Raw genomic sequence first — 22337 nt, 5'->3', positions numbered from 1 at the left:
GTTCAAAAACTCTCTCCCAATCAAAACTTTAATCAGTTTGTCATGATTACTCTCCATGTATCTCGAGCAAAAAGGGTGGAACAGGCACATTTGCATAATTTCTCAATAGTCAATACAATTTTACAATTATTCCTCGATTAGGATTCTTTTGCAGAGCTGAGCCATACTGCCAGCGTGCGTGTGAGCGTCTGTCACCGTGCACGGAGGATGTAAAGAATCTTCAAGCGGATTTAGAGTGTATCTTGGCATAAATCGCGGGGCTTATGGAAGAAAAGCAGCAGATCTGACATTTGGGTTTGTGAGTTAAAGTGCGAGACGAGGTGTCTTACTGCACAGAGACTGACGCTACGTCTCAGCTGCTCAGCGGTTGTAACTGGATGCTGAAGTGGGCGAGCGTGTGTGAGGAAAGCGTCTCAGAGAGTGAGTGTTTTCAGGTGTAATTCCTCCCTACAGTTTCAGACCCATCACACAGACTGCTGTGAGAAACACTTTTTTGTTGTTTACAAAGACCACACTTGTTTTAACAGTCACGGGGGAGGAGAAGGGTTACACACACAGTAAAACCTGTCCTGTACCACTGGCCATTAAACAGCCTTACTTGAGGAATTAAAAGTTTATTGCCTTGCTCAAGGGCACCTTGACGGTAAGTGGTGGAAGAGGGTGGAGTGTCTCTGTCAGGGGTTCACAAGCAATATTTCAACCCTGTCACTTCTACAATATCTGCACATGGCAATCAAATGATTGAAGGGGGAACTGCGGCTATTTTCAAAAATTCACGTCATTATCTCTCCCAAGTCCAAAACCTGGAGTACTAAAACTCAAATTTGTGATATCATCAAGTATTCAATGTCATTTTGCAAAATGGAAACAATCTGTTGGCTTAGAACACAAAAAAAACATAATGCAAGAATAAAGTGCAATTACTTAAAACTTAGTAAATAAATACCACTGCAACCAAAAAACTGCATATTATTACTTGAAGATCTGTGACATAAAAAAATGCAGCAAAGGCACAATGTGTTAATCGGCCAAATACATCAAGAACAGGGCAATGAAATAGTAGCTGACTACCAGGAAACAGCACTTCAAAATAAAAGCCCAGTGCCATGCATTCCAAATAAAGTATTTGCTTTTTTACAAACTTGAGGTCCATTCAGTATGGACCTGCACCCCAATTTTGAAGCACAACCCACCAGATGGGAAAAAACTGTTACAGATGATATTTTGTATGTTTTCATAAACAACTTGTTCACATGTCTTAGCCAAGTTATCATCATATTTGGGATATGGTGTCCACATGAGCATGGAGAAAATTACCCGTATACATAAAAAAATACTAGTAGCCTGGTTATTGAGTACTACATCTATTTGCACAGGCACCTTAGATAAACTAACAATAGGAAATATTTAATACTACACTGTAGTTACCACCACTTTACAAGTTAGCAGTTAATTTCTTCTCTGCTCCGATCACTAAGATCTGTTTGCTCTGAGTGCCGTCTCTCTCTCTCTTGGTTGCGTTCAACGAAACAATGTACACGGACAACTTCTGAACCACTTAACGTAGTCTTGCGTCTTTCATGTTTTCTCTTGTGCCCAGAAAGAAGCTATAAAGTCCCTCAAAATGGTGTTCTACAAAAGATCGTTTTTAGTTCTTGCGGTTGCAAAAAGGGCTACGTGCTATGAAAAAGTTCCTCCATTCTGAAAACGCCTTATGTTTTCTGAAAAGAGCTTCACTAGTCTTACAAACACTTTCCCTGGTACCATTGCCTGCCTGTCACTGTGACTACCTGTTACCAAACTCTGTTACTTCAATCACTCCAGAAGTAAGAGGTCTTGAACTCTGGTCCTCTGCATTAAATTCAGACAAGCTCCGTGGCCATCAACCACATCCACGTGATGGGAACACTAACGCTGGTACTGAACATAAACCCCGAGATTTGGACTGCTCTAACATGGTTAAGATACCGGAATATTTTCAGCTAAATATTGCAATAGTATCAGAAACTTCATACACACACATGTATTTGCTGCAGCAGTAATTACATTGATTTAACTATTTTTTCATATCTGTCTGTTTTTACTTAACAAAAAAAAATAACATTGGTCTTTTTGAGGTATGAAAATCTTACAAAAAGGATAATAATATAAAAATCCGGTGGAAAATTGGGTTTTAAAATGCCAATTGCAAGCACCATATTAAGGAGTACAGACAATTGTGGCATTTTTTTTGTTTTGTTTTCTTTACATTTTAAACACTGAGCAAAATAAGCAGTTTGTGTTCACTGTGAATCATGACACTCCACTGGTTCTATTGACTGATGGGAAGAGTTTTAGGGATTTTCACTTTAGTGGGTCATTCACAACCTCATCTCACATCAGAGACTCGGAGGTGTGAATGAAAGGTTGCGAGAGAGTTGTGAAGGTCACACGGCAGTCATGAGAGAGTCGCCAGAATCACAATAATTAAAGGGACAGTCCATCCTAACATCAAAATACTTTTCCTCTTACCAGCGGTGCTAATAATCAGTCAAGAGTGCTGGACATATCAGCCGTAGAGATGTCCGGCTTCTCTTAAATATTATGGAACTAGATGGCACTCAGCTTGTGGTGCGCAAAGCGCCAAAAAAATACATGTGACAAACTCAAACTTTCTAGAAATCATGACCCGGTTACTCAAGGTAATCCACAGATCTTGTTGTGAGCAGTTTCATGTTGGAACTATTTTCTTTGTACCAAACTACACCTCCCAAACATATTACTGTGCAGGAGGAAGCGTGCGTCTACTATTAACTGACCTGGCACCACTGAGCTAGATAACATTACAGCTCAACCAAGGAGATCACCATTAACGTAACATCTCACGCTGTCACGAGCACGGGCCTGAGAGGCACACTTCCTTTAGCACAGTAGGTGGATGTACATTAGCACTCAAATTGCACAAATTGAAATTGCGAAAATAATATACGTCTAATGGAAACACATAAATTCTTAAAAAAAACCTCAAATTTATCGCAAAAAAAGTTTTTACGCTCACATAAGGTGGTATTTCAGGCGATTCAAAAAAAGCCATATTTTGCGGAAAAACGAAAGAAAACAATTCTAGGCATGTTGAGTTTTTCAAAAGTATTTTTTGGTGCTTTGAGCACTACAAGTTGACTTCTAGTTCCATAATATTGGAGCAACGACAGACATCTCTATAGGCGATATCGCCAACGCTCTGCAGCTCACACCAAAAAAATCTAGACTAATAAAAAAAACTACCATTAAGAAGAAAAATATGTATTTCTGATTTTGGGATATACTGTCCCTTTAAGGGGGCAAATTTGTAATTGCTATTTTTATGGAGTATCTTTTCAAAAACTCATAATGATATATACAAAAAAACATATCCCCAAAATATCTAATTTCTCGCATTTGTTAAAAAAAGTTTTACAACTTAATCAAAAAAGTATCAAACTTAATTTCACCAACACAAAAATCTCTTGTTGCATTATTTATTTTAAATTCTACTCACTTTTAATTGCCTCATTAAAGCTGCTGAAATGTGGGCAACATCATTGTCAAAATATTATAATCTGTGCTCTTAGTTATTTTCTGTGAAAAGTTGTCTGACCTGAGATAGTTTCTCTGACACCTGTGTGAGTTTTTCCCCTTTTTGCAGAGAAGCTACCTGGTGAGTCAATCAACCACAACTTCGGGTCAGGGCTGACGTTATTATAATGCAAAATTACCTATTTAGTCAGCACCAAATGTTTCATTCAGTCAGTATCAGTGCCGTCTCTAAATACAAACTCAGTTTACTTTCAGTGACCTCCTCCGTCTCTTCGGGGGCCGTGAACACTGAGTGGAGGTTAGTGATTAAAGGTGTCATTCCACCAGGTGACCTTGGAGGTCAAAAGAATTCTGGGTAAATTACCTCGCACAAGGCCAGACCTATATCGAACGCCTCAGAATGAACCACAAGGTTGATTGAAAAATGGGTATTTGCATACAAGACACCGAGCAGGGGGCTGGCAGAGCAGCAAACCCTGGCTCTCCGCTCGGGCGGCGGTGGCACGAACGAGTCCTCATTAAGCAGAAAAGCATCATTTTCTGAAGCTTAGAGAGCTCTCTCCCTCGCTCTACATACACACACACACACACACACACACACACACACACACACACACACACAATGGGGCTCACACTAGTTTGAAAATATAACCGAAACCTAAATAACTAAAGAAACCTGTGCTGAATGAACGGGGCTGTGCTCATAAATAATACATATGATGATAGATTGCTGATGAACTGTCTAATGAAGAGGAGGCAGAGGGGGGAGGGGGAGCTGGGCTTTTTTGCTGACGAACAGCAATTTATTTTTTTTTTATAGATTTAAAAAACTGAGACCTCGCACACGCAGCACGATGCAGGAATGCTAATGTCCCTGGCATTTTTGAAACTGCTGTTATCTTCCTGGCACTGCACATTAGCTAGAGATATGGTTTCCCTGGCTCTAATTTTCCCCTATACAGCCGGCGCTGGAGGTTAGAATCAAAACTTAATGGAATCTCTAATTTGACCAAAAGTTCATTCCCGTTAGGGAAATTAAAGCCTGCTAATTAGGGATTACAACCTGTTTTATGATTTGTAAATGCCAAGTCAGAAGTTGTTAGAGATATTAGGAAATTGTGACAAAGCTGAAGCGGTAAACTCTTCTCTCAGCAGGCAGGATTCGTGTTGACAGAGAGGAGTTTGATGTTCCAATTTACATTACTGCGGATCAAATGAAAAAAAATAACTGCCAGAGATGTGAATTTGATTATCTACAGTCTCTCATTTTTTTCAATCACGACCCACAATGTTTTTAACGGCAGTCGGGGCCTCGTGGGGAATAAACCTCCTGGTATTAAACCAATTTCCACATGAGAAATCCATCTTTTGCAGATGCTGTGTGTCACACTTGCTTTTCGTAAACAACGACCTCGGGCTGTATATGTTATTCTCCTCACTAAATCATTTACCTCTTAACAATGTGCTCAGCTGTTATTCACCCTACCACCATACTGTATGCCTTATACTTCCTTTGCATCTCTGTCATTTGCTGTATGAGGAATGCCATATTCATTTCCCCGTGTTTCCTGCCTCTGTGACAGGCTCGCTCCTGGCCCTGTCATTTACTGTCACCTGTGACACAGGCTTCCACGCAAGACAGCGTGTTTCTTCCTTGCATCATGTGGTAAATGAGCGTCACTTCTTCTACTCTCTCTCTCTCCTTCCTCTCGATTCCTTTCCTCTCATGAAATGCACACACACCTGCAGCTCCCACTCTTCTCCCTCTCTCGCTGTAGATCCCGCCGCTGACAGGTGCTGGGAGGGATTTTAGGATCCTGACACAGCTGCAACTCCAAAACCAGTGAGTGCATTTGAGTATGTGCATATGACACAGAAAGGAGAAGATATGGAGTGAAACAGTGATAGATAGACAGACAGACAAATAGATAGATAGATGGATAGGATGCACCGATTTTGAAATTTTGGGCCATTACTTAAGTTTAAAATAACAATTTGGCCGATAGCCGATACAGATGTTTTATTTTTGTTTTGTTGTTTTTTAATTATTGCCTCTTTTGTGGCAGAGAAACAAACAAATCTAAATTGTAAAAAAAATGACTCAACTGTTTTAAAGTAATTAAAACCACCTAATAAAACGCCTGTATTTATTCAAGTTTCTCACCAAAGATACAAGACTACATTGACACATCATGATGTTATAATTTACTTTCTCCCAATACCCATTTTTACTGAATAGTCGACCAACCTCCACGAGCTGTAAGTTGCAGCCACCGGCTGCAAGCGTAATGAGATGCCAGGCTGGTACGTTGTAATTAAATTCATAACGTAATTTTTTACATATAACATACTGTCTGCTGACCCTTAATTTCTCCGAAATTCAAAATATCCACACTGCTGATTCATCCTGCAGTAAATAATGTTAACCTCATTATCGTTCTCTTGGCTGCTTGCTATCTCCCTGCCGCTGTTTGACGGTGACAGAGTTTCAAAATAAATGCATATCCTTAAGATGATGATGGATCTACGTTTTCACTTTGCATTGATCATATTGCACTGTTTATCATTGAATCAATATCCTGCCGATTTTAACACAGATTCATTGTTTCCAGTGTAGAATCATATGACGATAGAGAGTTTACTGCGTCTTTTGTATACGGGCAAGATCCCTGTTCCAAAGATGTTTTCCTGGGACGACGGCTGCTACTCGCCATCTCGTCACACAACAGTGAAATCACAGAGCATATTTGCCAAACAGTGATTGTTTGCCTCCTGTACCTACTCATTAATTTGATTTTGCAGCCGTTAGTCTTGAGGCTTGCTTTTTTAGCCTGTGGAAAATGTATGTGACACAAAAGAAAAACATCGGCTACTGCCATCGGTGAATGTCATCTTATTCCCCGATACCAATACTGATGTTCAACTGATAAAACGGTACCTACCTAATAGATAGATGGATAAATAGACAGAGAGATGGAGAGCAAGAAAGCTAGACTGACAGTGTGAGAAAAAGAGGATGCTTGCTGTATCTAAATCAGTAAGTGGAGCAGATGTTGCGGGCCAAATCTCTACTTCCAGGCAAACTGATTTTGACAATGACAGAAAAACAAAAAAGCCACCAATTCTTATAGACATGTTTTGTCAAGCCAAACACATGCTCCTAAATCCTGGACTTAAGGAGTAAAAAAAAAACAACAACAACAACAACAACACCAAATGTGATTTTGTAGGCTTTTTCAGTTGTATTTCCTTTCCAGTTGTTGTAGCCGTTCCACAATTTGTTTCCAGCAAACACTTCTCCGGATAATGAATGTATGTGGATAAAATTCTGCCATTGATGCAGTTCCCCACTCTGTGCTTTTTTGCCTCCTGGTTTTACAGCAGTGCCTCCAAGCTGCTTGTTCTGATACAATACGCATGAGCAGCAGAAGAAAGGTTGAGGTCTTTAAAGATACTCCACTTCCTGACACACCATTAATATTCTCCATACAGACTCTTCCTCTCCTCTAACATGCGAACACCCTCCTCCTCCCTTATCCCCACTTCCACTCTGCCTTTACATCTCTGCACTGCCTTATATCTCCCTCCTCCATCTCCCTGTTTTTTTTTTCCACACTTCCCTCTCCCAACCTTCTTCCTTTTCCTTTTGGTTATTTTTTAACTTTTTCCAACACTTTCTCTTCCTCTTCCTCCAGGGAAGTGGCACAGAATCCCTTTAAGTGCTGCAAAAGCAAATCTATTTATCATAACCATCCATCTCTTACTGTACGTATACTTTATACTGAAAGACACACTTATGCGGAGAAAAAGAACAACACAGCTTCTCTCATGTGTACTAGAAAGAGAAGTGCATCTGCAGCGAGCGAGAGGATTTCTAAATAATGATACAATGTGCGATTCACTCTCTCAACAGCAATAGAGCAATAAATTAAAAGGGAGGTAAACGGGCGGTAGTGCCCACTCTCCTCCCACGCAACGGCAATGCGGTTGAGCGGAGCGGTCTTTGGGGACTTCCCATTGACTCCACACAAGGTGAGAACGGAGCGGGAACAGAAGGCTGAGCGAAAACACTTCAAACGACACGGCAGGAAGACAGAGAGGGCTGCCTCTCGCTCTGCGAGAGAGGAAACACAGGCACTGACCAGAAGAGACAGAGAGGGCCAAGACGAGGAGACACAATCGTTACTCCGCTTTCGCCAACAATCAATCAAACCAGCATGTATGCATGCACAAATAGCCCAGACAGACATAAAAAAAAAACCAACTTAAGAGCCACCTAAACATTTACACACACACACACACACGCACACAGACACACACACACACACACACACACACACACACACACACACACACACACACAGTGAGAGAGCTCGGCAGGACATTGATATTCTATACACCCACACACAGCATGCTGAGGATCTGGACTTGTCTCCCAGTTTTACACACCATACACTGGTCTAGACAGTCCCATGCTGCATTACACAGGTTGCTACCACGAGAATAAAACAGGATGTAAGCCAGTCTCTGACACATACTGTACACACAAAGATGACATGCTAGAAATGTGGCCATGGGAACACCACACACAGATGTACATAGCCCAGAGCAACTGAAAAAGCAGCTGAACCAACCAAATAAATACCTTAACAAACAAAGCGTTGCAGCAGATTGGTACATAGCCAGAGGAGAATTTGCACAGTTTTAACAAGGGAGTGTGGCGAACAGGACCACTGGCTCTGCTATACATCCTCTATAATCTAGTCATTAATAGTGAAGCATTCAAAATGTAGTGATAATAAGCAGGGTGCTCAAATCATCCCCCCCTCAGCTGTAACAAATGCAAATAACAGCCCGCGCTGTAGGGTTGTTTCTCAACGCTGATCCTGAGAGAGGAGGCAGCGGAGAGGAGGGGAAAGGAACACCCCCCCCATTGATGGAGGAGGCCAGTAGTGCGAGATGAGTCACGTATTGTCCATATAAATCAATGGGTGAGAACACCAGGAAGGAAAAGAAATAATGCACGTGTGTGAGTAGAGAGACATGATTATGCATGTGCCGTAGCTCATGTATAAACCATAACTGAATTTACACATCAAGGCGGCAAATGAATTCCAAATAGATTTTTGATGCCGAGCAACACGAGACCTGATTAAATGATGAGGTTGAAGATACGGACGGAAAGAAAGGAGTGCGGCGCCGCTGACAGAGCTGTACTCTGATCCGCTGACTTTGTATTAAATATTCAGAGTTTGAGCGTGCCATTGCAACGATTTAACACATTAAATGTCACGTCGCTACAACTTTGCTGCGCCTAATTGTACCCCATAAAATCAAGGGCAGAATCAAAGCTGTGAGCAGGCTTCTCATTTTTAGGTTTTATAAGCTGTATTAACATTAATTTTGTGAGTTAGCCGAAGTACAAATAACCTCCTCACTGCTTCTAGTAAACATGCATCCCAAACTCTATCGTGTAATATATTGTGTTGATGTTCAAAAAGTTTTTGCTGTTTAGTGATGAGTCTATTAGTCCATAAAGTAGCGTCAGTTTCTAGCTCCGCATGCTGTGCACAAAAGTCGAGCACCGACCACAAGCTAATGCTAACAGATAGCAAACAGCAGTCAGAATCACTCAGTTATAGGGGAGACAGGGATCAGTTGGCACTCACATACTATGTTCAAACATCTCAAAGTCATTTTTTTTTTTTTGGTGAGGTTGACAGTTTTATAGTATTAGTATATAGAGATACTGGAAACGTGTTACTTTTACAGGGTTTCCCACACATCCATTTGTTTGTGTTTTTTTCTGAGCTGAACTATTCATTAGAAGAGCTATTGGAAAATATATACTGTTCATTTATTCATGTGCAACAAATTTTGGGAGCGCAGAGCATACTATGGGCACAGCCAGAGAAGCAGAATGCCAGGCACATTGAAACTGAAACCTCAAGAGACTCAAACTCTACAAACTGCTGCTCGGGAAAAAATAAGTCGTGACGAGTGTCGCCTGCACTGCATTCATGGACCTGCAAAACATGTCCTATTTTAGAGAGGGGGCACACACAACATTGCTGACATAAATAGAATGAGAATAAAAATAATTTACTGTTTTAATGTTTTAATCCTCTTACAGCTGACTTTGTGTCTGCTGTCTTCTGCACCAGCTGGAATACAAGAGCCGCTTCAAAAATAAGCAAAAAATATTGTAATTGTATTTGCCTGGATTATGTTTGTTTAAAAATATATCTTACTTTCACAGGTATATACGGATCGTGTCGACGAGTTAGGTCGGGTTGCATTTGTAATTTGTCATACATGCGGGTGCGGTATTGCACGTCAGAAGCAGCAAATCAGACCTGTGCGAGACTCTGCTCAACGTACTGTTAAGCCCTTTGATGAAGCAGTGTGACCCCCAAAATACTAATTGGCTCATTTCCCCCCCTCCCAGACAATTGTGGCTAAAACCTTTTACAATGGCTTGTGTGTATAAGTCACACAGTACAGTTTACAACAGGTACATGCTCTCTATCAAAAAAAAATATTTCATGACTTTGTGTCACTGCCTCACTAGGCAGGAGTTTTTTAAATATATCTACAAATGTAAAATTTGAGCAGCACTGCCCTCCAGCTCCCTCACAAAATATAACTTTCATTTTTTTTCACTGGAAGGCCAATCCATTCCACTTACATCACACTTTCAAGCTCTAAAGACTTTGCTATCATATCTTTAATAGAACAGTTTCGCTTGAAGATGTACTGATTTAAATGTTCCCTCTAACAATATAAGAGGGATACATTAAGCCACTGGAGGTGGCGGCTGCTGCTGCTGAAGGGTCAAATTACCTTTAGTCATTCTAGATGCACAGAGCACTAGAGAGAGATTTCAATTTTCTTCAAATATTCTCATTACAGAGACGCCTGCCAAAGGGTCTCAGACCTTCATATAATTACATCCTCAAAAGGAAAAATCTCAATTATAACAGAATACCTAATTATTACGCTGCCCATATTCCAAATTGCCCTCGCATGAAAGGAAAACCGGAGCCGTATCATCCGCTAAGCTGTGAGGACAGTTTCCACTTCTCGTAACACCGCTGTTGTTAAGCACCCAAGAGCATTAGAGGGAAGACCTGTCACGGCTCAAGACCTGAAGGGAATGAACAGAGAACAAGATATGACAGAGCACAAACCTGTGTCCTCACTCGCTGCCTTTTTTATGAAGGGACACTGATAACTCTGAGGGCGCTGGTCGGTGCAAAAATACCACCTCAACTGCTATACCTCAGAAGAGGCCTTCTGCTTCAATAACAAAACAAATTATTTTGACCAACTGCTGCGGCTGCCATATCGTTTCCCAGGCCATGTAGCGTAACAAGGCCCATTTCCCAAATAATCAAACTCCAGCCAGTAACCGTCCACCTATCAACAGCTTTGATCTTTTTCCTACATGGCAGCCATTTCCATCATAGCAGCAATGTAATTTCCCAGTGGGTAACGGGCACGGCGGTGCAGACTCCCAGTGTAATGTACTGTGGAGCTACCATTCGGAAGTTGGAAAGCCCTCTTTGTAGAAAGCATTTGCATTCAAATCATTGAGTCTGAAATTGGTTCTACCTGGCTGGGATCAGGACTATCTCCTGTGGGTTCCCACTGCCAGTTAAGTGCAGTTTTTATAACCTTGGAGCCCAAGGAATGCTAATCGCTTTTGATGGCGTATGAAGAACCTAACCATGTTTTTCTTTCTGTCCTCTTCAGACAGTAGCACCCCCCTCACCTGGGTTAACACCAGATGAGCCCCATGGTACTTACCCATCAAATCCATGAACAGGCTATAATGGCCCACCAAACCTGCCAATCCCTCATAATAATGAAGCTCTGGGTGCCTCGGACCTCTACAGGGACCAGAGAGGATAAAAAAGCGGAAACACCAAGATGGGAGAGCTTATTGTGACAGAGTGCTCAAAGTTTTCATCGTTTCCCTTCGGTTCACATCTATTAAACTCCAGGTTGATTAAGTGGCCCCTCCTGAGGTTTCATCTGCACCCCCAACCCATCTTTTAATTTAACTCACGTTCACTCCACTGTGGAGTCAAATTAGTGTTTACCGAGAGTAACAGCCCTTTGAATTAACATTAATACCTTTGTGCTCTTTTCTTTTGTTTTTGCAATTATTTTCACATACCATTGTCAGTGTAGAGAATTCTTAACAATGCGCATCAAATGTAAATGACAAATCTTCAGCGACAGGATACATTTTTTAAATTTCTACTTAGCTTGCTTAAGAGTGTTAAGTAGGTGAGCAGTGAGACATTTGTCTATTATATATAGAGGAGAGTCGCCTTAAATGTAATACGTTGTCAAACCCAAGTTTTCCCTCTGGGAATTAAATCATGGTCAACCATACATTAATTTAATTGTGGGGGCCTTTCACAATAACAACATCTGCCACCACCTATAGATTTTTTTTTTTATTAAGACGGACCATTTATTAGTAGCTTTAATGGAATATATATTTCATTTAGTTATTCATTGCACCACACGCTCGGAGAACAGACCGTAGTCTTGGCACAGACGGAGCAGAAGGACATCTGGCGCATTAAAAGTTAAAGTTATGCATTTATTGGCCAGGGTTAAAAGATTGCTTTCACTCCCCTCTGCAGCAGCTGCTCCTCTAATCCATCAATCTGATCAGTTCTAAGCATACAGAAAAAAGTAAAGTTTGCTCATTCTCCCCTGTATATTGTAACGCGCATGTGCTAAGTGCAGCCATGACACTATTATGGCTGCTTTTCGTACAATATCCGCACATTGCCTGTTTACACAGCGACAGAAGGGGATGTCTTTTCATAACACTACTCTCTGGAACCTGATTTCAAAAGTTTTCCCTTTCAGGCCCCCAAAAACACCGTTGTCGTGTGAATGAAAGGCCAAATCTGACCACAAAGTAATCGAGGGGAAGTGTTGTATGTGATAATCGAACAGTTTGTTCCTCAAGTATCGACCCTGCAACTTCAAGTCAAACTGCAGCTGGAGGGAAAAAAAAAAACATAAAAAGTCATAAAAAGGTTTCCTTCTGCTATGTTCATGGACCCTGAAAAAAATCTCTGAAGTCAGAGAAGGGACACAGAGTTATCACAAAGGGACATACCAAAAAATAATATATATATATGTCAATGTAATAAATGTACTTTTCAACAGGGGCAAGGGCAAACATTTGCTTGAGTGAAATATTGTTGATTTGCCATGAAAAATGTGTTTATACCATTTATTAGCCATGTTCCAACCATAATTCACTCAGTTACAGCTACGACTCATCATTTGTATATACGTATCATTTGTAACATCAGACAGTGTCATCTTTTGCTTTAATTCTTCACAAACTGTTTTCTCTACTGAAAAACCTTTAAGTGGTTTGTGTCAGCAGAAGTATGTAGGTTGTGCGCCTATAAATATTACATTATAGGTTAAAAAACCTCTGAATAAAATAATGAACGGTGAAAATTGTTACAATTATGGTGACTCTCCCCTACTGTACACTGATAGTCTCACCTAACCTTTGAATCTGTGAAGCAGGCAGAATCTAAATGTATGCTCTCATAAAAATCTTTCATTTCCATTTGGCAGAGGAATAACTTACAGTTTAAGTCTTGCAGACGTATTGAAAAATATATTTTTCTTTTATCTGTGCTCTGCCTCATGTTTTTTTAACCCCTGTCTTCTCTGAAACGGTCGCCGCTGCCATACCAAACCTTGTTTAGGGTAGACATAGTTAAGGCCTCCACGGAGCGTGAACCCTGGAGCAGTGACTGACAAGCCCGTAATAATCAATTCTCAAGCATGCTGTTCCAAGGCGATACTTCATCTGAGCTTCTCGATGCTGTGCTCCGAATACTTCATGGAAATTTACTGACACTGTGAAATCCAATTAAAAATGCATTTGGACATTGATCACCTGATGCACCCAGATTGATTGCCACTCAGAAAGCAACCTTGTAGTGTTTTTGTTCTGCTGGGGCCCCATTCACCTCTCCATACCATATAAATGTATTGACTGGCTCACCCACTCTTGGATCCATACGAACCATAAAACATCCTTTCAGTGTTTCTCCATCCATTTATGTGACTCACAGCAGATTCCTGTGAGCTATAAATGACCTGCACACTGCTTAGCAGACCACAGAGCTTTAAGTAGCTGCTGCAGATCTACAGCATAATGAAGCCGGGTTATACTGTTAAGTAGGCATGGGTGGTATCACGGTATTACGGTATACCAGCGTATTTAGAAATCCAAATGGTATGATTTTAAAAACTGTCAAAAAAAACTGACCCTCATCTTTCTATTAATTTCCTAATAGAGAGATGGTAAAAAGGATTTTTTGCATGATCACGTGCCACCAGAGGTCAGTGTGGTGCAACAGGCAGCTGAGCTGACTGCGAGCGTTGAAGAGAGCAAGAATGTAAGCACCCAGTCTACACCAGCACATGCTATCCCTGCAATGGCAGAGAGAGAGCAGAAAGAGCACTGGGAAAACGGCTTATTTTCACATCTTTCCTGGTGATTTAAGGGATTATTTTGACCAAACCAGAGTTGCTGATCGTTAAAACAGTGGGAAAAGTAACTAAACAACTAACAAGATTGACCAACACAGTTTTGGCTAATTTTATTTTGTTTCTGTTGAGTTTGGATGAAGCGTGTTTTACGATTTAAAGAGTTAACAAGGCAATTAATCTAGTCTTGGATCGGTAAAAGAGAGAAAACTGAATTCAGAAGGCGTATGGTTATCTTTCACTGTTTAATAAGGAAAATGGGTGTAAAATACAAACTTGTCGACATCTTGTGGGTGAATTGTTTATTGAATAGACTGAAAATGACAAAATAACCTGCTGAACATGGCAAACTCGCCAGTTGGGGAAAATGTATGAAAAAATAGATACCACCCAAGCCTAATGTCAAGTTAACTATCCATTTAAAAGTGCTGCTCATCAAAGTAATCTCCTGAATGTCTGAGTCTGATAAAGAATAACAAGCATTCACAAACAACCTGAATAGTTGGAGGAAGGAATACTTCATCACAGATGGAGAGACATGTTTAATTCAAAAATGTATAAAAGGTCAATTTGCTCTTTTCAATCAGTGGTATTCACACATTCTCATTTAACACAACTGCAACCAGGGGGAAAACTACACGCCATCTAATGCTGTTTGTGTGCTACAATGAATGTGAGAGAATAAATTGAATGGCAGTGAATAAGACGCATTTGTATGCAAAATTGCAGAGACAGCCCGGAGACGGAGCTGCGGGCAGACGGACGTGCATGTAATCAGGTATCAAATCAGCTCATCTCCTGTATGCTCCGTCTGCGCCGTGCCGCGCAGGGCAGAGGGGCAGGTGAACGGTGGGTGCTATTGTCTCTGAGCATCGGTCCACATGAATGACCCAGCCTGAGTCCACATTAGCACGGATCAACTCCCGTGAGTATCATCTCGTCAGAAAACAGCAACTCCAACACGTTCGGCCAAATAACCTAACTTCCATATCCGGTAAAAGCCGCACTCTCTCTCACCCGTCCTGACTTTTGGCCAACTCAATCAATCTCTGCCTTCGCCTTTCTTCCTCTGAACGACTGCTCCACTTTCCACCTTTCCAGCGTGTTCTCCCTCCAATCTCTCCATTACGCCCACCTCTCCCCTGCAGTAATATTCTTCACACTTTGCATCCCTCTCTTTTTCTCCATCTATTTTCTGATTTCTCCTTCTCCATCACCTTCTCCATCACTCACTCTCTCTTCGTTTCTCAGCTACAATTCCCTTTACTGCAACTAAATATCTACAAACCTTCCCCTGCATGGTGTCAGGGTTCTCCTCTGCCCCGCAGGGAACCACCTCCAACTCCAGCTCGGCCTGCACACACCCACACAGACCGACCTGCCGGTTAATGAGCCTGTTGAGTAAGACGGCACCTCGACTCAACATTGATCACCGCAGCCTCTGTACCTCGAACTCTCCGGGAGGCTATTTGTCAAGGTGATAATTTATTTTGTAGCACAGATATGGTGTGCCGGGGATTGGGTTGTTTTTTCTTCATGTGGTCTAGGGGCCTGACAGACACCGTTTCAGGTTTAAATCAGGGCTATAATGTGTAGCATGAAACAAGCCCAGCTGTAACTCACCGCGGATCAGCCACAAACGGCGCGAGAAGACTTTCATCTTGCTGAGCAGGCAAGGGAATGGCGATTTAGCAAAGAGATGTGTGGCACATTTTCAAACTCCCCGCTATTCCTTCCCACGCCCGTGCAAATGCTGCTTACTCCGGTGTCCTGCTAAGTTGTAAGCATCGGCAGACACACTGTGACTTATGGAAGGAGTGGGAGAGTGAATGAGAGCTGCGCTGTTGTTTTGATCATGCTGACATGGGGTGCCCAATTATGGAGATGCAGCCTGTCTAACCAGTGAGGCCAAACACCTGACGGGAGGAGGTGGCAGGAGCATGGGACGCTGCTTGTGGGTAGGCGAGGCTACCGCAGTGCACCGCTGCTCCCGCGTGCTCTCAAGATGTTCCACATCTCCCCCCTCTAATTGGCAGATGGCCTCAGATGCGAGATGATTTAATGGCCTGCGTGTGTGTTTTTTCCTGCCTCAGTCAGCCATTAGCAGGGACATCTGTAACGAGTTGGCCAGGCGCACTGCTGAGAGCGGAAGCTGAGAGCAACACTTTCTAATGGGGGGTAGTGTGATCGTGACGGACTGAGGCGGTAATCAAAGCGCTTTGAGTTATTTCTTTGGGTTATGATAATCGAGACATCTCGCTTCAAATTGTCCGAGGTGGAGGAAAAAGCTTTATTAAACCGTCTGATGTTGTTTACCTCAGAACGGCTGCGGAGAACCGAGCAGCACAGTATTACTGGGTATCAACTGTGAGGCAATCCCCTTTTGACTCTCAATACACCAGAGCAAGACATTTATAGCTGCGCGATATCATAAAAAGCCTTTTTCATGGCTTTGGCACAAACAGCTTGGCTTCCAAGTCATCCCATTTCTTGCAGCTGTGCCATAACCATCTGCGCTGAATGCTGCGCTCAAGGGTAAAACATTAAGGCTCCAACCAGAATGTGGCCCTAAAGGCCCTCTGGTTCCTGGCTCTCTGTCGCTGCCTTCATTTTGTGGCGGAAAGAAGACGACTGAACACTGGAGATTCCCTCTGTGTGGACTTTTTATCAAGGGGCGACTCCGGGCAGACAAGTGGAGGGAGGGGGTTTGAGGCAAATTTTAAGGACAATACATTCCTTAAAAATGACCATCTGTACTCCTCATAGATATATTATCTTCAAAAATAATGAATTCAGAACAGGATTAGAACTGAATATTTGTATTAAATTTAGGGACTGTTTGTTATTTATGAAAGGTGAGGGGGAGATGCCAAAAGGGGGAGGAATGTCAAACAAGTTTTTAAGCACTGGGGAGGGATTAAGGTTTTTATTTTGGCTTGTTTTGTTCAGAAGGCATGCTTTCCGTACAAAATTTTGGCCGTTGTTTTTTTTTTTTTTATTAATTATTATTCATTTTTATTAGCCATAAACTGTAAAAAACTTAAATTATCCTTGGGTTTTCACATTTCCCACAGTCCTTGAACACATCAAGTGTTTACAGGTTTGTGAAACAAACCCATAACTTTCCAAAACTTCCAGGGTATGTTTAGTTTCCCAAAACCTTTCCAGGCCTGGAAATTCCCATTTTCAAATTCCATGTCTATCCTTGTGTTTTATGACCCTAGGAACAAAATATTTTTAAAAATATAGCTGATCATGTTCTATCCTTTAGACGCATCAATCCGATAACAACACCCTCTGGCGCCAAAATCTTTCGTTTTGCCACCTCTTATGACTGGAGCTCACATCAGACCCCAAGGCCAGTTCACTCGTGGTTCACTTATCCTCAAACGATCTTTTTATGATACTACAAATACAGAGAATGAAAAATACACATCATACATATTTCATATACAGTTACGATTAAACAAAACACACTACAGGATCGTCTCTATAACAGAGCTGGAGGAAGGAAGAAGCAAGGCCTTCAGCTGGTTTTCTATGTGGACAGAGTGTTGGAGAAGTGGCCGCGAGCCTAAGGCCTTTTTAAAGCTTGATGGCCATCAGTATTCTTGCCATAGCCTCTGAGGATTTGTCTGCTACCTGCAAACTGGGTCAATTTTTGCATTATTTCAGAGATTTGTAGAGGAAAGTAAAGGTTTTGCACACGCAGGCATGTAGACCCACACCTGCACTTTGTCTCCCTCTCTGTCCCCCTATCTGTCTCCCTCCCTCCTCGCCAACCTCACACAAACACAGTATTCTGAATTTTATTAATATGATCACATATTTGTCACTTAAACACATAAATGTCAATTTAAAGCCAGAAAATGTGCTAACACTGTAATGAATGACGGCGCTGAGCAACCTCAACCACGCTGTGAAAATCATTTTAGACTGAGCTCACAGCGAAACAGACTAATTAAAATTGATAGATAGGACTAATACTGATTATGACACTCAAAAACCTGTGCACTTTAACAGAGCTTAAACGCTAGCATCAGTTAATATACCACTTCTCTATTCATGCCACACTAACGGGATTAGCTGCAGTCATAAATCTAAAATAGTTCTGAATGTGACTCTGCCATTCAAACATTAACATTAATGAGGGAAGTGACAGCGCTGCTGCAGCACCTTCACCGTTCCCATCAGGTTTTATCGCAGTTTTTGACTGGAGGAAAAAAACCCTTGGAATATTTCAATTACCCCCCACATCCACGTGCATTCAAATGACTTTCATACAATTTCTAATTCTAATCATCTACTGTATGTGTGTACTCTCAGCTGAGAGCCCAGGAGGTGAATGAGGGACCAGGAGCAGATGGGGGGGCGGTAATGAGATGCAGAAAAAAGGGAATTGAGGGGGACAGGCCGGCTGGTGAGACACAGCAGAAAAAAAATAAGAGAGGGAAGAAAATAACCAAGTATGAGATACAGAGAGGCGATAGGAGAGACCCGTGTCTGAGGTGCATACAAATGGACAGAGGAGGAACACAGATAGAGGAGGAGGAGGAGGAGGAGGGGGGTTGTGTGAGGAGAGGAGATAAAAGAATGTGAGAAAGATGGATTCACTGTTGGCTAATGAGAAGACAAAGGCAGTGGGATCCACATCGATCTCTGCCCCACAGCAAGCTGGCTTTATAGCTCACAGGTAGAGAGAGATAGGAGAGCCTGGGGAAGCTTACCTGAGGTAAGCAACCTGACTGCTGGAGGAGGAGTCCAAGGATAGGCTCAGATGTGTGTGTGAGTGTGTGTGTGTGTTTAAATACCAACCACTCCTAAATATCATCTCAGAGCTGGGCTGTAGGTGCAGACTACACGTTTTCATATTTGGCAGCCTAAGAAGCGTTGACAGGTTGGTCATTAGAGGGCTTCAACAACTTGGTTTCCCCCAAAAAAGAGCTTAACGGCTTGCAAAGTATTGTGCTGTCTCTGCTATCACTGGCAGTCGCCATATATGGCGGAGAAGCTGCTACTTATACCCCTAAAAACTGAGTATTGTGTTTTTTAGTGCTGTGCCACTGGTCCATGATTGCATTATGTTGCACCTTTAATAATTGTGTGCATTATCTTTATGTGGATATATATGTGTGTGTTAATACATTAATGTGTGCCAAGCTATTCATAGTGAGCATACAAGCAGATTCATGGAAGTTTGAGTGTGTGAATTATGTATTTGTGCTGCATTTTTTGGGGCAGGTAAGGTGACGGACAAAGTGAAAGCAAGGGTGGATGAAAAGATTAAATGAGTCATTATTGTGGAGCAGAAGATGGACTAAATGTGAGACAGAATATCAAATATTTATACAGTAAGCACTCTGCATGCAGGGCGGAGAGAGAGGGAGCATCGTAGGAACACTTTACCACTGGAGATGCATCACTGTACTCTCATGATTAAATGCCAAAAAAAAGGGCGAAATTATTTATGTTATGAAAAGTATTTATATTAAAACTGGAGAAATATTTGGCTTATTGTTGGAATCTAATGTCTTTACTGTGGTGTTAACGTCTCACTGCTGTAAACAAAAGAAACGCTGCAGAGGGTGCCCAGCTCGCCAGTCTCAACTTATCAGCACAGGTGCGCATCAACAAAGAGGAACACAAGTTAATTTGCTGTTCAACACGGACACTGCTGCTGCAGAGAGCCACTTACTGTAGGTTTGAGCTGTTCCAGTACACCGCATGCCGGTCGCTGGCTCTCGACAGGTGTAAGTTTGTAAGCGCCAGCGTGATGAGGCTGAGAGAAAACGTTGCGAGAGCCATAATCCCTCCGGTGCTCGTCCAGCCCTGGTTCCCCTCTCTCGTCCTGCTGCTCCTTCTGTCCCAGGCGACGGTGTCTGTTCACAACATCCCAGCGGTGGAAAAAAAACGTCTTGTCAAGTTCCCAGTCACCTCAACAACGGGTTGAATCAGGGTGACTTCTTACGTGTTCTTCAACTCGAATCCCATTGCGACGAGACCCATTTGGACACTTGTGCCAAATCTTTCTCGCACCGGTCTGCGCGCTCTGAAGTCACTCCGCGTTTTGTTTGGATTTCATTAGAGAGAAGCAACACAAGTGGTGATAAGGCAATGCGAGCACATTCACAGACTGACAGCTGAGGTCGGTGTTATTGTTCTTTGCGCAGCTTTAGAGCTCCGTGGAAAGGTTTGTGTACCTTGCGCTCCTCTCAGCAGCAGCAGCAGCAGCAGCCACACGCTGCGCACACAACGCTACAAACCCGCCCTCTGATGGCCGAGATGCGCGCACATGTCCATCTCTGCTGCCGCCCCGCCCCCTCCAAACATCCTCCGTATGTGTGCCTTTGTGTGACTGCGTGGAGAAAATGTTATCCTTTCAATTAAGGGACTGTTCTTCATTTATTTACGAGACTGTGGCTGGCGTGGGCCTTTGTTTTGTGTTTGTTAAGTTTGAAAACTGAACATATGAATATAGGATCATTAATGAGGAGCTTTTTATTTTCTAATTATTTATATATGATTGTATTTATTATTATTGTCTTTATTTTTAACTTTTTATTTCTAGTTTACTTTATTTTCTCGGTCACTGCATATGTTGTTTTTCGTGGTACTGCTATTATTTTTGAGCTGTATCAAAAGCATTACCAACTAACTTAAATATAGTGAGGATACTTATACATATATATACTTACTTATACTTATTTATTATTATACTAATCATTATTGATTTATCCTTTTGTTTTTCCTTTCGTTGATTGATTTTTTTTTGTATGTTTCTGTAGTTTTTTCTGTTTTCTTTGTTTTTTGTAGCAATTGTTTTCCTCATATCCTTCCTCATACCTCTTATTCTTTTTTGTTTTCGTTTGTTGATTTTTCTTTTTAATTGAGGTTTTTCTGGTTTTCTTATTTTTTTGTAATAACTTTCATTATTATTTTCATTGTAATTAATGTATCCTTTTGTTTTCCTATACATATATATATATATATATATATATATATATATATATATATATATATATATATATATATATATATATATATATATATATATATATATATATATATATATATATATATATATATATATATATATATATATATATATATATATACACACATATATATATATGGTAATGTTTACTTGTGTGGACCCCAGGAAGAGTAGTTGCTAACCTAGTAGTGACTACAGGAGATCCTAATAAAGAAATAATTAAATACTTCAGCTACTTAAGCTACAAATATTTTCCCTTGAGCGTCCCTGAGTGACTTGGGGAAAATACGTGACCCTCCCTCCACTATAAATTACTTGCTAGATTTTAAAAATGATGATGTTTGATGTTTGAAATTATAAATGTTGAAGACAAAATCCTGAAGATGAAAAATGTTTTTCACTTTTCATGCATAGTTAGTACAAGTGGTATATTTTTTGCAAAACAAAAAATTGTAGAATAAAGTGATTCTGATGCTGAAACATAAATCCTTCCCCAGTGCTTAAAAAGTGATTTGACATGCCTTCCCTTTTTTGCACCACCCCCCTCCCCTTTCATAAATAATGAAAAGTCCCTAAAACAGAAGAAAATGTTGTGACTGGACACAATTATCAAGGAATCAATTGTATTTAAAGGCCAGGGTTCAGGTTTAAGATAAAGTAAATTATTAGATTTAAATTAGGAAAAAGGTTTGAGTTTGAAAGTGAAATTAGAAGAAAAGGTTTAGTTAAAAGACATTAACATTTACAAACCGTAAAAGTAGTTTAAATACAGCACAGTAACATTTACAAACGTGTTTTAATCTGCAAATAAAGTACGTTTAGGGTTTACTTTGGGATTAAACTGGGGACACACTAAAAGACTCAAATCCTCACCAGCTGTGAAATGACTCATTATCACACGTTTAATCATTATCATAGTTAATTAGGCTACAAGCGCACTGTTCAAAATTCTGTCAACAACCAGAGAGAAAAAAAAGAAGCTGTTTGATGCACAAATGTTTGACAAATTAGAGGAAAAATCAACTTGACAGTGGTGAAGAGTCGCTGTCCAATACTGGGATCGCATTTCATGATTACAAGAACACGGCCCAATTTGAGATTGTGAAAGATGGCAAGCTATGATTGCTCATCGTGTAATTCAGTAGTTTTCAATCAGTGGTCCTAGGACCCCCAGGATTCCTTGAAAGAGTTTCAGAGGGTCCCCAGAAAATTTGTTTAAAAAATAGTTTATTTTCACAAC

General features: G+C 41.1%; 1 protein-coding gene across 1 annotated transcript in view; it reads right to left on the bottom strand.

The window, feature by feature from the left end:
• The window catches only part of efna3a (ephrin-A3a), an 89233-nt gene extending 68863 nt beyond the window's left edge, over window positions 1-20370 (bottom strand). The window contains exon 1 of the mRNA XM_042507169.2: window positions 19799-20370. Coding sequence (XP_042363103.1) covers window positions 19799-19908 — 110 coding nt within the window. The 5' untranslated portion in view covers window positions 19909-20370. The remainder of the gene's footprint in view (window positions 1-19798) is intronic.
• Between the last annotated feature and the right edge of the window lie 1967 nt (window positions 20371-22337).

The sequence above is a fragment of the Plectropomus leopardus genome, chromosome 17, assembly GCF_026936395.1.
Source record: "Plectropomus leopardus strain MGB_pleo_1.0 chromosome 17, ASM2693639v1, whole genome shotgun sequence".
In the NCBI taxonomy this organism is placed as follows: domain Eukaryota; kingdom Metazoa; phylum Chordata; class Actinopteri; order Perciformes; family Serranidae; genus Plectropomus; species Plectropomus leopardus.
This window is presented reverse-complemented; position numbering and strand designations above follow the sequence as displayed.